Source organism: Acanthopagrus latus, chromosome 2, assembly GCF_904848185.1.
Source record: "Acanthopagrus latus isolate v.2019 chromosome 2, fAcaLat1.1, whole genome shotgun sequence".
NCBI lineage: Eukaryota > Metazoa > Chordata > Actinopteri > Spariformes > Sparidae > Acanthopagrus > Acanthopagrus latus.
Window position 1 is genome coordinate 5,187,433 of NC_051040.1, and position 15,108 is coordinate 5,202,540.

Consider the following 15,108-nt stretch of genomic DNA (forward strand, 5'->3'; position numbering starts at 1 on the left):
CAATTGATTTTGTTTTCTCAGTCACTAGTTTTCCTCAGTACAGAATTGATGATGATTTAGTAAACTATGATGCCATTTAGGATCAAATAGACGATAAAGCAGGATATGCTTTCGGGCGTGGCTGTCCGATGTTGGGTTTGCACTTCATCTGGATTTTCAGAGGAGCCACGTGAGTTCAGTTGTCACTGTCCTCACCCACTGAAACGAACCAGACTAAAACAGGTTTGAATAAACCCTCGTCCAAACATGATTGGTGTGAATGTACTTTGCTATCTCTGCAGCAGTCTGCCATGTCTGGTCACACTCTATGTGTGAAGGCTTTCTGCCTGTTTAGATTTGGTCTGGAAATGAATCTCACCTATCCATCATCACTGTGCATGGTCTGCAGTGACCGGGGTTGTGCCCTTTGTGAAATTGAAGTGGAATCACAGCAATATCCCGCTCTCTCTGTGTTCCTGTCAGTATGGAAGCTATAGATATGACGGATATCTTTGTCAAAAGGAAGATTTAATATCCCAGACACAGCATGGCAACAAGCTGTAATAAATCTACATGGGTCACTTCTTGACTCACGGCACGAATATTTCTAGAGGATACATTGACACTTTAATATAAGATTAATCACATCCTGCTTATTGCATCTGGAGTGCTTAATTAATGGAAATCTGAAGTAGCTGCTGAATTGGCAGAAGGACAGCGCACATTGGGAGTAATTAGTTAATCATGTGAAAATCAGGCAGGAAATAGGAATAACAACCTCCTTTTTCATTTTATTTTCATTTTTTTTTCTCTGTTTCAGTTTATTTTTCCATGTCTTCTTTTGTACTTGTCTGTCTTATCTTTCTGTCCTCCTAACTTTCTGACAGCATTATCACTATGTAGCCATAAAATGACTTACATCTCTATAACCAAGGTGAGAGTAATGCCTCTCTCTATTGTCAGTGGTGACAAGAGCATTATACCACTGGACCGGATTGATGTTCAGTGGATGAAATGGATGGCAAAAAGTAATGCACCTTTCGTGGCTTAAAGGGGATATTGCTTTTTTGGCTCTGTGACTGACAGATGGCCATGGCACCTGAAGTTGAGTGATTTAAACAACTTCTATGTGTGTGTGTGTGTGTGTGTGTGTGTGTGTGTTTGTGTATATTTGTGTTTAAACTACACAGACCATATGTCCTCGAGCACTGAAACCTGGTTTTTGCCTCCAAACCTTTAATGTTTTTAAATGGTCACAAAAATGTTATTATATGAGGTCACAGCTCCGGTAATAAAAAACTAGGTGCCGAAAAAAAAAAAAGAAACAATAATTAACTTTTTCAACTCAGTTTATTAACATGTCTGGACACCTCCGATTGCATTGTCATGCTTTTACCGCAGTTAATTACCTGCAGAAATAAGATGCTTGTACTACAGTTGTCCCTTTATTAACCATATTGACACGAAGCTAATCCACGGATGGTTCCAGCTGTCACCTGAAGCAGAAAGCAGCGTTCTCGTATGGCTACCTGCAGCACACTATATGTAATTAATTGATTTAGATGATACAGGACTGTAAACCAGAACTATGGAGCTGTCAGGCAGGACAACGACATTCTTTTTTTGCTGCTTCTGACTTTGTGCACGGTCACGCTGGATTTAAAATGAAACAATAACTTTCAGGTTAAAGTGCCGGCTGAGGGTGTTTGTGAAAGCCACATCAGAGCCAGCATTGAGCGAGTAGTACCCATTTTTACATCTATCATCTGATTTTAGGCAAAAGAAATTAATTGGAAAATTGAGCCTGAACTGGAGGTCATTATAATGAAAATGCCTCAATATAAAATATGTTGTTCAAAGTAACAATAATAACATGATATAGCAAAAATCAATATGTTGCAAGACTATCTAACAATTCATCACAATATCTGTGTCTCTGTATTCACTCACTGCTTTGCGGCATCATTTTCAGTCAATTTGACAATGAGATGAAGAAACTGTATGAAATGAGCGAGGACGTTCAGCTAGGTGCCTTTGTATCACACACACTGACTGCAACGTGTCCTTGTGTGCTTACCACTCCAGTGTAAAGGAGCCATAAACTGGCAAAAAGACGAAACGCCAGCAGGCAGAATGTGTTTGGCGGACGGATACAATTATGCCTCACTGAAATCATTTCAATGCGTTTGAATTAACTTTACACAGGAGGATGTAGTGACTGTTAAACCGCCAGTGTATCAATAATGATATTGCGAAAGGAAGCAATACAATATATTGCCGTGTCAATATTCTTATACGCGACTGCCTGTAGTACCCACAGACATCAGCCGGCCCAGGATTTTCACTCGCTCTCAGAACCAGAACCCTCATTGTTTCATTTGAAAGAGAGATAATTTGATCGTACATCATGGTCCGCTCCACAAGCTAAACGAGGGGCAGGCGGAGCAGACCAGTGTTGTTGGATGCATGAAAGGATAGATAGACGGAGAGATGTGTGAAGAAAATATAGAGATCTAGAGCCATTTTTAGGATTAGCAACACTGCAAGCACTGAATTGCCTCGCTTTATATGCACAGCAAGGTTTGCGACTTAATATTGATTCATTTTCCTCCACTGATTAGGTTATTATTTCAAAAGCTTTTTATTTCCCTGCAGAATAGTAAATTGCTGACAAAGGGTCGGTGAGATTATACATACCCTGAGAAAAAAAGCAATGATTCTTTTATTGTCATCAGATCAGTCTTAAATAGTGAGGGGTATTTAAAGACTGGCGGCATTGCATTGTTACATTATGTGCTGTATGTTCCAGAAGAAATGTGATGCCAGCCAAATGAAAAAATGCTCCATGAGATGAAACCTGTTTAAACACACGGCATGAATATCAATATACTCCGAGGACTTAAGCTGCTGTGTTGTGGCTTCACGTGAAAAACACAAGAAGCGCATCACGACATGTTTACTGAGTTTACATCTCTGCTGAATTAATCTCACAGAGAAGCAGATTGTCTGAAGAACACACAATTCAGCTTTCAATTGTAAAGTCTGATGCGGTATATATATAGAAAACCCTCTACAGTAAGTGCATCACTCCTGTGTTAACACAGGGCTCGATCAAAGAGAAGGAACAGACGAGAAGTACAACAGGGAACGTCAGGCAGAGGACACTACAGCAGCAGGTATATTGATATGTGGGCGCATGTGTGCCGAGGAGTTCAAATCTTACATACGAGCCGCTTCAAATCACCAACAGGAGCAACTTGATCAAGGAACAGTGTCACTGAAACATTGTCATGCTCGTTTGCATTAAATAGTATTTCACAAATGTAACTTACATACATACAAACATTTGTAATCCAAGCTTCCCAAGAACAAGTTTGTTTAGATATTTCAGACACTGTAATATAAATTAAGGCTTAACTAATTAACTTAACTAATGTAAAGTTAATGATGACAGGCAGTGACCTTTTATGAATTGAAGAAATTAATCAGGGGACAGGTTATGCAAATGAGCTTTGGCTAGAACCCGCTATCGGCAACACTGTCAATTCAATTCAACTTTATTTATATGGCGCCTTGCGTGCAAAATTGCAATACAATACTAGTTATTAAATCCATGTTATTTGCTTATTTAATCACCATCATCATCTGTTTGAACTGTTGCCCTCCGGTAAACGCTACAGTTACATCAAAACACGCACCACAAGATTCATCAACACTTTCTACCCCAAAGCCATCACCGTACTGAACTCAGAACTAAATACACCCCCCGAAACACACGTCAACACTAATATGCAATAATTTAATTTCACAAATGCACTTTACCATCATGGAACATATGAATGAGGAAAATGGATGATAAATGGAAGCATCATTTATTGTATTTTTAGGATATATATCTATTTTATCTACTTTTGTGTAAGCATTTTGAGTCCAGTACTTTGGTGCATCTGAAATATAGTTGTATTTTCGTGCAATGACAAATAAAGTCTCTATCTTAAATCACGTTGGACCTGCTTGGTTGTTTAATCACGTCTGTGTGTTTCCTGTCCTAATGGTATGGTCAGACATCTTTCAATGATATATTTACACTTCTCACAGGGATGTTTTGATGTATATTGATGTTATAAACTGATAGATGCTGACAGTGATTTATTATAGGCCACGTTCTCGCCGTTCGTCTGGGGAGTGACATTATAAATCCTCTTCAAAACGTTACACATTACATATAGAGCCATGCCTATTACTGACCCCTAACAATGCAGCACACCCTTCCAGCCACAAGAACAGCATGAACATTGTTCCTTTGCACGCTAAATATGGAGCACTCAGTGGTAGATTGCAGCATATGCCTTAATTACACTCAAAATGTCAAACTGTACTTTAAACTTGCACTATGCCATGACACGAGCGAACTGTGATGTGGCTTCAGAGCGGGTGGCAGTTTTCTGTTACGGTTATAAACTAAGATTAATGATTCTTAGAATTAAAATCCTCTCAGCTGTGATATATAGTGTACATTTGAAACAAGCTGTTGTTGTCATGTGGACGCCATAGTTTGTCTGTTTTATTACATTCATTTGTGTACTGCAATTGAATTTTAGCACATTAATGCCCATAGATAAGAGAGCTAAGATAAGATAATAAGAACTACCTACATTGAGCTAGAGATGGATCCCTGTTTTGTGGCTAACATTTTAACCATTATGTAATTGTTTTTCTTGTAATTTCTCCTGTACAGCTTGTTTTAAAAGAACAGAAGCCTGACAGAGACAATTAGAATGTTAGTTTATTTAACAATGTTGGAGGACTGACAGAAGAAAAGGAAAGATTGTCTTGTTTAATTTCTGCCCTGACGATAAAAAAAAAAAAAAAGAAAAAAAAATTGTCCTATTTTCAGCAGCAGGGTGGTGAAAACTACTCTACACTAAAAGGTCAGAAATAGATCGGTGAGAAGAAAAGACAAATGGCTGTGTTGGAACAAATGTACTAACATTGTTTTACTAGTGTTTTCACTCATCTAATAACCATATATTACAGTTGTGTTCTCACCTATCAAACAATCAGCCATGTGCTGCAGGATCCCACGCTTGTTAATGTTACTGTCCATTACACTACGGAGCTGTACGTCTTCAATATCTCTTGTTTCCTATAATCTCATGCTCAGAAATACACACTTGCGCCACCCAGACTGAGAGTAATAATAGAGAGTAATTGGACCTTAAAGCAGATGAGCGCTCATGTTGTGATAATTGCAATCATTCTTGTCTTTGTCTCCCTTTGCAGAAAGTGAAGAGTTTGGGCCCGTTTTCATCCAGGAGCCAGACGATGTTATTTTTCCGTTGGATTCTGATGAAAAGAAGGTGGTGATGCACTGTGAAGCACGGGGGAATCCACCGCCCACATACAGGTGTGACATATATTTGTCTCCGTCCTAATTGCAGTCCTAATTTCACAGCTCATTAGCTCGTCTTTCATCAACTACAGAAAAAACAAAAAAAATCTGCTATTCTTCTTATAATTTATCAGTTGGTACATCAATCGGACCGAAGTGGATGCGGAGGCAGATTATCGCTACAGCTTCATCGATGGAAACTTCATTATTACTAATGCGAGTGAGATCACCGACTATGGGAGGTACCAGTGTAAAGCAGAAAACAGCTTTGGGACCGTCCTGAGTCGCGATGCTCTTCTACAGTTTGCATGTGAGTTAACTTTTTATTTATCCATTTAAACATCTTTACATTTCTACAATGATAAATATGATATACTCTTACAGTGTACAGCAGGAGGAATCTCTGTATGTGTTCCAACCTTGGGGGGGGGGGTGACGAACACAACTCCTATGAACCAAATAATTAACTTCAAGCTCTCTGAGTCAAAATAGACCTGTTTGGTTCCGGGGGTAAATAAACACGGCGCTGTCTTCACTGAGGTTGTGTTGCTGAGTTCGGTTCCCACCGGCTCCATCTGATACTGTTGAGTTGCTCTGCTAACAGGGTATGTGCCCTCAAATGCCATGTCTCAATGGTAAATGAGAGCAAAAAGCACATTTCTTCCCCCTGTAATCCCCTGGACTTACTCCAGAACATCATCACAGGCTGAGGCAGCATGCGCAGAGAGGACAGGGGCACTATGCTCCGAGGAAAATGCATTGTTGGTTTTCTCTACAGTTTCCTCGGGAGCAATGACCATAATACCCTTTTTGGCATGTCTACGGGGATATTACCGGCCTCACTCACTGAGCTGTTGCTAGAGAGTAAAGTACACGGTCTCACATGTTATGGGAACTTACAGTTGTTACAGAAATTACTCAGGAAACAAATGGCTATATTAGCCTGAAAGTATGTAGAGAGGGGAACAAAAAGGAATGGAGTTCTGTTTCATAAAAGCACTATTTTCTGCAGGCCAACAGGCCAAGTCTTTTTTTTTTTTTTTTAGTCTTGTCTTTTGTTTGTTCAGTATATTTAAGTGCGAGCACAAAAAGTGAACAGAAGTCAGAAGAAGACCTGTCCTAAATTAAATATAAGCCAGACTGCACTGGCAGGCAGAACTGCCCAGATGGTAAAGCACAGACACACTTGAGAAAAAAAAAAAAAATGCTGCTAGTTTCTGAGGGACAGAAGCTGCACCTCAACCCTCATCTGTCCTCCCGACTGTCCAGATCCTTCCCTCCTCCTCCTCCTCCTCCTCCTCCTCCCCCTCGTCCTCCTCCTCCTCCTCCTCCTCCTCCTCCTCCTCCTCCTCTCTCCGCTCGAGTCTTAAATCTGTTTAAGAAAACAAATGTGTTTGATCTTTTTTTTCTGAAAACTTGAACTTGCCTGAGATGAGCAATGTAACATGTAGGCACTCATGTATTAGTGTAAGATTTAAGCTGAGACATAAGCAGCTATTTTTAGTTTTCCATAGATACTGTGCATTTGCTGGACACTATATTATCCACCAGATTAACATTGCCAGTATGTCAGATTCAAGTCTTTTGCCAAAGTTTCTGTTTGATGGAATCAGTGTGGTGCTTTGCAAGATACTGTCTTTCTTGTACATTTCACTTATTGAAGCTTGAGTTCCTGTGGGAGCCTCTCACTTTCTTATCTGTTTAACTCTGATGACCACAATCGTCCTTCATTCTGTCCCACTTATAGCAAAGTGAATGGTACCAGAGATGTTTCATTAGTGCAAATAATTGCTCTGATTTGGCCCGCTGAATATATTACTGTTTTTACAAGATTTAAAGGATTAAAGCTCAGACCTCATGCTTCTAATAAATTACTTCATATTGAAAGGTATAATATCCCATTTCAACAACTGTCACCTGAGAATCAAACAACTTAAGGAAATAAGTTTCATCCCGTCCCGATATGAATGTTGCTTTAATTCTACATCATTGTTATAGCAATGATGACAGCTTAAGAGCGTGCCTGTGTTGTTTCTGCACAGTTCACATCACATGACACTTTGACTAGGTGAATATTCGAGAATTTACAACTAGTGTGGTAACATATTGCACTGTTGTCATTTCAGTCATTTTGATTAAAAAAGATACATTTCTTTTATAGCCAAGTAAAAAATCCGATGAGAAATCTGAGTCTGAGTCCCCATCGAGACGTCTGTTTAATTTCAAGAGTGGAGGTGAAGTTGTGAGTAGTGTAGGAATCCTCCCCGGTGCAGCCTGGACACTGGTGGAGGTGATGGGATGAAGACGAATGGTCGGAGATCTGGATGTGATGAGGTGGAACTCTGATGAACTCAACCTGGGCACCGGACGTGATAAATTGGAGGTGAATGTGGAGGAGGAACCATTTCACACTGAAATGACAGCTGACAACAGCAGAGAGCAGCACAGCCAGTCGTGTTGCTGCTGTCAGACTTGAAGTTTGGGGTCTGGAGCCACTTAATGTTTGACAGCAACAACATTAAAGGTGGGCGGATCGATCCAGATATCGATGGTATCGATACCAGACTGAGTGTTGGTATCCGATTGATATTAGCATGATGAAATCAATATTTTTCTTGTAGTGTCTCTTCTACAAGTTCAGCATATCACGTGTATTTCTTCACAGAGTTTGTGTGAGCGCAGCGCTCCTCTCCACCTCTCTCACTCAGGTTCACCTCACAGGTAGCAATTTCTAGAAGTGAAACTTATTTCCAGCATTAATTAATGTTGTTTTTCAAAGTGTAATTGGTTGTCAGAGATGTAGTTTTAGCAGAGTGATTAAAATATTATCATATATTCAGCCAGTTGAAATAAATCTTAATTGTTTTACTGGAACTCAAAAATATATACTTATATTTAGATATATAGCCTACCTCAAACCTGAAGTATGATAATGGCAGAATATAATAATCATTTTGTGTATCTGTTGAAGGAACGTTAGTGTTCCTATTCAGGCTACATGCAGATAGGTTATAGATTTCATTATGTCAATTCTTATTTTCTTATTCGGCTAAAATATTGTGTCCTGTGTTTTCTTATTATCATAATCATGATCAGCTAATTGATCAGGAATTTTCAAGTAAAAAGTATCGGTATCAGTATCAGTAACACTTGCCTTGTAATTACTTGGTATTGGATTTGCAGTATCACCCACCCCTGAGCAACACGACTGGCTCATTAAAAAAAAAAAAAAAAAATGTAGTTTTTATTTGGGTAATTGTAGTTGTTCTAAGATGTGTCTTGGCATGAATGTTAAATATGAATGAAGTCATCAAGCATATTAAGGCTTACACAGTGGACATGTCTGGGGAGATGTTCGGTTGATTGGCAGGTGTGTCAGCTGAGATGACGGCCGCTTGTTTATCACACATCAGCGTCACCTAAGCACCTTTACACAAAATTGGATTTTCTGGTTCCGATGGCAGACGGATCAGTCAGTTTCCTGTTGCTGAGGGGCGTGACAGGCTGTAATGTGGAAAGATGCTGCACAGACAGACTGTGCCAGGTTTTCTAAGTATGAAAGAAAAAAAAAGAGCTTATAATCGAGTCAAATTCTTCCATTATTATTCAACTCTTTTTGCCAAATCACAGCATTTCTTGCAGCGCAGCACAGAAGCATATTCCATGTGGCCTGGGGGGGTTTTTTTTGGAGCCACAGCCCTGAAAGTATCACTCGTTGAATAAACATGTGTGACTATCTTACTTCTGCTACTGAGTCAGCAGCAATTCCCACATCTCACCAGCTGTTGTTGTGGTTCAGCCTGAAGAAATGTCCGTAAACATAGTATACACATAGAACCATCATACATTAATAGAAACACTGAATCCATTGTTTGTTCTCTGCGTGGATGCAGTTTGGATGGAAATACTTTAAGATAAAGATACAAAAAGTAAGCGACAGTACACGTGTTAAACTCTCATGATGAATCAATGCAGGATGTGTCATGAATTCACAATGTGCATTCACAGTCTATGCATTAATGCGTTTCATCGATGTGCTTTTCGTCATATTTCTGTGAAAAGCTGAGAAAATACGTGTCTGAAAAAGAAGCGAAATATAATTTGAATCCAGCTAATTTGGATATCATATGCATGCATACCAGCTGTGTGTAAAGTAACTGTGAGTTAGAATTACAGTATTAAATCTGAACGAATCGCATTCAGTGATACAATAGTGACTTCATAATTTGTTAATGGATGGTGAGCAGGGATTTAGGTTAAATCCTGCACTTAATTAATGCATTCAATAATTATGCATAATGCATTAGTTCAGTGTTACTTAAATACACTACAATGAACTTTTAACTGGTTATGAAACAGTCTGAATGTAAAACTAATGACTGCGTTGGATTCCAGCTTGTCAGGGTTGGATAAAGCACACAACTAAAATTATTACAGAGGTCTGAGGAAAGACGCTACAGTGCATATAACCACTTATACTGCTTACATACAAGCAGATATATAATCTTATTGTCTTGCGTCCTGAAACAGCTATGTATAAAAAGAGAAATTGTAATCGAAGAAAATGTTTCCTCTTTCTTTTCGTTAGCCAGTTCAAGCTCTTTACATCAGGAGACAGTGGTGCTCGTGTCACTTTTGTCCACAGGTCCTTATACAGTCAGTGCTTTAAGTTCAAGTTAGGGTTAAATGTGCATCCTCATTATTAAAGTGTTATTGTTTAGACAGTAGGTATCATGAAGAGCTTAACTTGACATTAGAGTTCAGCCTCCTGAACTTCACCGAGCTGTGTTCAGAAAGATGTGTCCCGTCATTTCATCCCATCACCAAATGAGTTTTTTTTTTTTTTCTTTTCATTTCATCAGAGGCTGTTTTGCATATAAAGTGACACATTGGTGTGACTTTGTCTTCATGGGTTTTTTTTTTTGTTTTTGTTTTTTTCCTTGCAGTTCAAATATTCAGCAGCATCAATGTGTAATGTCCCGTTCCCATCCTACATTTCTTTTAAAATGCGACCCCTTCAAAAGGCTAGCCACAGAAACAAAGAGAGGTGCCCTGCAGCTCACATTGGGATGCAGAGCCTTCCCTCTCTCTTTCAGCATAACAAATGGTGGGCATTTATCACTCAGCGTGGAGCTCAACTTCTTCCCTCTCTTTTCATGTTGCCACTGCACAGTTTCATGCACCGACACAGTTGTTGACTACTTTAACTAGTTCTGATATACTGTTGCAATTCTTTTTCCAAATAAGCTGAGTGATTTAAAGAAATAATCACCTGCTTGTATCACTTGGAATAGGTTAAACTAAATTATCCTGTGTACACTGAGACATCACATACAGTCAGCAGGCTCCTTGTTACTGTGGTTTTAAAAGGTGAACATTACTCCCCTAATTACAAACTAGCCGGTATTAATTCAAACGGAGCACGCTAAATGGTCCGCCAAAGGTTGAAATTGCCTGTTCCACTCCGCTATCCCCTCTGGTCCAGAGGGTTGTTAAGTCAAGCTGGTGAACAGAACACAGCCCTGTGTAACGCGGGGAGTCGGGGAAGAGGTAGAACGGACCAGTGCACGAGGAAAGGTTCAGTCAAAGCTTGCCATACTCTATCCGCTGGTCGTATACCGTGCTCCTGCGATGTTTCAGTAGGATGCTTTTTCCCCTCTCTTTGTTTTGAAATTCTGAGCTGCTGAACTCACACTTGGGCTGTTTTTCAGCCGTGACTTTGAAGGCAGCAGGCAGAAAGGAGGCCTCTGATCTTTCTCCCCAAAGAGTTCCTCCCTCTCTCTGCAGACGTGAGTCTGGCTGAGGCTCAGGTATCGAGCCACTCTGAGCAGTACAGTAGTAATGAAATTAATGGGATGCTTTGACTCGAGCACTGGAAGACCCACACGCACGCCCCACTCTAAAATGTTCTACAAATCCGAAATGATCAGTCGTTAATGCCCATTGATTGAATTCCCACTGATCTCGCAATAACTAATTTGCATTGAGCACCTGCTCCTGTGCTTGCTGCAAATTTCATCACTGCATTTCTGGACTTTAAACATTTATATGGACATATGTTGACTCGTAATTTCTGAAGATTCTTTAATGGCCGTGCTGTTTTTACATTATTAAAAAGTCATTAATATTGATTCACTTACATAACTGTGGTTTTGCAAAGGGAAATGATAGGTCATTTGAAGTATCATTAGAACCTCATCTCCTGGTTCCGTAACGTATGAATGCTCCTTACATTCATGTCTCAGTTTTGAAACACCAGCTTAGTCTTTGTCTGTTTGTTTTATATTTGCATGTTTGGTGGATGTCGCTGTGGTGCTTCCGTAATGCACCGCTTGCATGGTAATCATATAGAGCTGTATGTTTATGTAGGTGGCTTTTTCTTCTCCGCTATTTCCGCTAAACATGACTTATTTATTCCCAACAAGCCGTGTTGCTGTGGCCTGAAATATAAAATGTATAATTTCTCCTGTGCCTGGAGATGTTTCCCAGGAAAGACCTCCCCCATTACTGCCTGTTTTCAATGGTTGTAATGGGTACGCCCCAAACTGGATATACTGTGCTGTCGGTGGAATTGTTACCATCCTATATGTGGAGTAGTTGCTTCTATAGAGTATTATGATGGAAATACGCACTCAGAAGGAAATGACATTCACTTAGAGGATGAAGAAGTATGTGAAGAATTGAGTTTTCGCGATATGTAACCTCGTTTGTATCAGTGAAGGGAAAGGGACTTCTACAGAAACACATAGTCAGCACTGGTTTCTGACACTTACACATTGTGTTGTAGATCATATTGTTGTTATATTGTTGTTATTTACCTATTTACTCACATGCTTGTTTCAGTACTTACCCTTACTTTGTCTATAAAGCAAATCTATCGTCCATTTTCTAATTATCCCTCTCAGGTGTGTCGTAAGCTACAGTGGACAGATATTTGGAAGCCATTTTTAAACATTTTAGTAGCCATCTTGCCCCGATCACCAGGTGTTGGACTCACGAAGCCTTAACTATAATTCCATTTGATTATTGTCTTTGCAACTCTTTTTTGCCTCTGTTCAAAATGGCAGAAGAAAGAGGAGACTTCTGGAATAATTGTTAAATAATCATCAAATCCTCTATTTCTCAGAAAACCAGACTGGTCAAAAAAATAAAAAATAAATCAACTATATCCAGAATTAGCATTTTTCTGTTATCATTTTTTCCTCTGACTGAACATACATCTGTCCACTCCAATGAACAACATGCGACACATGACACTGTTTAGATTCCACTTTATTTTGTATGTTTTATTTAAAATGATGATATAATTTACACTGGAATTGTTTTATTGAGCAGTTTTATTAAATGGTAAGACAAAGATCCACTGGAGCTGACAGGTGCTCTTTTAATCACAGAAAAAAATTAAGAAATAGATATGGATTAAAGTAATTCTAACCCCTTATTCATCTGAAAAAAATTGCTTTTTCTGAAAATATGTTTGGCCTGAATCACTTTTTTGCCATTGATGCATGATGTCCACTGCTGTAAACATTTGCAAAACTCAAATCAAAATAACATATATTGAGAGTGATTTATTGATCTGAGGGAGTCATGCATGTTGTTCTTCTGATTCAAAAGGAAACCGAAGACAACAGCAGCTACATTGACAGCAATGTCCGAGTGGTGACACTTGCTGGTGAATCGATAGTGGACATGGTGATAATCAGCGGCTCTCGATCTCTGTGCTCTGGTGGCTCTTGTTGTTAGGGTAAATAAATCAGCACTAGTAACACAGAAAATGGCACAAGATGATTGGATTGGAGTTTAAGTTGCATTAGCAGTCCAAGATAAGTACAATCACAAAATAACAAGTCAGGGATCGATATAAAAACACATCACGATATGGACAAACCAGCAGCCCCCAGTTTGAATAGAGGGAAAATAACATTGAATTGACGGTCCAATCTGTGTGGAAATCAATTCCAGGGAAAAGTTTCAGTCAATCATAGTTGATTTTAGATAACATTGGAAGCCGGAGAAGTTTTCTAAAGTAATTTGCATTTCAGACATTTTACCTTTGTGTGTTCCAAGTTGCACTGATGTGTGAGTGTTCAATGTTGGCTCTGCCTCGTGTATAGCACAGGGAGCGGTCGGCATAGGAGATTGATTTGTGTTGTGGATTGGATGCTTTCAAACCCAGGTTGAATTACTCTCCTGGGTGATTCTACTGAGAAAAAGGTGCAGCATCACACATGAAATATTTAGACTCAATCTTTTGTTTTGAAATTTTTTTTTGTGTACTTTTATCTTCTGATATAAAACGGTTTGAAATAGTTCCGTGACCAAAATAAAATACGGCTCAGTGCTTTAATGAGGAGGAAAAAAGGAGACCACAGTGGTGTTTGGAAAAATAAGGAAATGCATTTTGACAGGAAATTGACTTTGTGCTGCATTTTGAGATGAGGGCCGTGAACTATGATCATTATTAAATGTGCCAGAAATTTAGACGAAATGCAGGTTCCACAAGTACCTCGAAGGCATAATTATCCAACAGTTCCGGGGTAATGGTAAACAGTGCCCCTCAAAGTGATGAAATGAAAGTGGTGGAGACACAGAGACCCGCCCTGGGTCAGCAGCCTGTCGCTTGATTTCCACACTTTGGCTTTGCTTCAGCCAGAAATTAAGCCGGCAGTCTTTTGGTTCTAGAAGGCTGCAGGTCTGGGATTTCAGATGAAACCTGCTTTGTTTTACTGCCACTGGAAAAACAGCCAGGGGGAAACAAAACATGCCACGTTAGTATATTCAACAAAAACGTCAAGGTTTATTTAGAGAAAGTGATATCATATCGGGAATGATTTAATGCACTAATTTATTTAATTCGAGTGCACAGATTCAACACAATTGATACTACCAAACAGCTTGACAGCTCTGCAGATGTTAACTGAGAAAAATATCTAAATTTCAGTCAGCAATAATTCTCTTCTCAAGACACCAGTTCTATAAATGAACAGCTGGAAGTGTATTTAACTCTTCTATAAATAAAAATGTACGTGCTGCAGTCAGCCTTTGGACGACAGAACGCATCACCTCAACACTGCATCTGTGTGACGGCACTGAAAATCAAACCTTCAGGATTCAGCCGCGATCATGGTGAAGGTTAATCACTTTGTAGGAAATGTATTGAACACATGACCAAAACCAAACGAGAGCCATTTGAAATCAAACAACGGACAACACAAAATTCAAGAAGTGTGCTGATGCATGTTGTTCTTTTTTTTTTTAAGTCCTGAATCATGTAATCATATATTTGATGGTTTCGCTGAGAGATTGTCTTTGTGTACTCTCTTCTAGATCTCCGGGCGTTCAGTGGAAAGACCAGAGGTGGCGTTTCTGTGCGTGAGGGCCAAGGTGTGGTGCTCATGTGTGCCCCTCCTCCTCATTCACCAGGTGAGTTTCGACCTTCAGCCGCAGATGTAAGGAACGCTCTGTTCTCCTCGCTGCTTTTAGGACTGTCAATAAACTCATCACTATTCATCACGATCCCTATGACAACAAGCAGTTATTACCGTGCCAAGGTGAAGGATTGTTCCCATTATTTATTTATTTATTGCATTGCGTTTCGATGGTTAGTGTTTTCCTACCCGTCCGCTCTCCTGTCCATCCATCCATGCTGTTCAAATAATGTGATAAGTTACGACGACAGCGGAGCCCGAGCACAGATTCTCAGAGATCAAATTTGCTGGATCATTAGAAATGAA

At 39.5% G+C, this 15,108-nt stretch overlaps 1 protein-coding gene across 3 annotated transcripts in view; it reads left to right on the forward strand.

Annotated features, from left to right (window-relative positions):
- cntn5 (contactin 5) overlaps positions 1–15,108 on the forward strand; it is a 104,764-nt gene that overhangs the window by 44,588 nt on the left and 45,068 nt on the right. For all 3 annotated transcript variants that reach the window (XM_037082599.1, XM_037082608.1, XM_037082617.1), the window contains 3 exons: positions 5,263–5,386; positions 5,506–5,681; positions 14,702–14,797. In XM_037082599.1, coding sequence (XP_036938494.1) covers positions 5,263–5,386; positions 5,506–5,681; positions 14,702–14,797 — 396 coding nt within the window. The remainder of the gene's footprint in view (positions 1–5,262; positions 5,387–5,505; positions 5,682–14,701; positions 14,798–15,108) is intronic.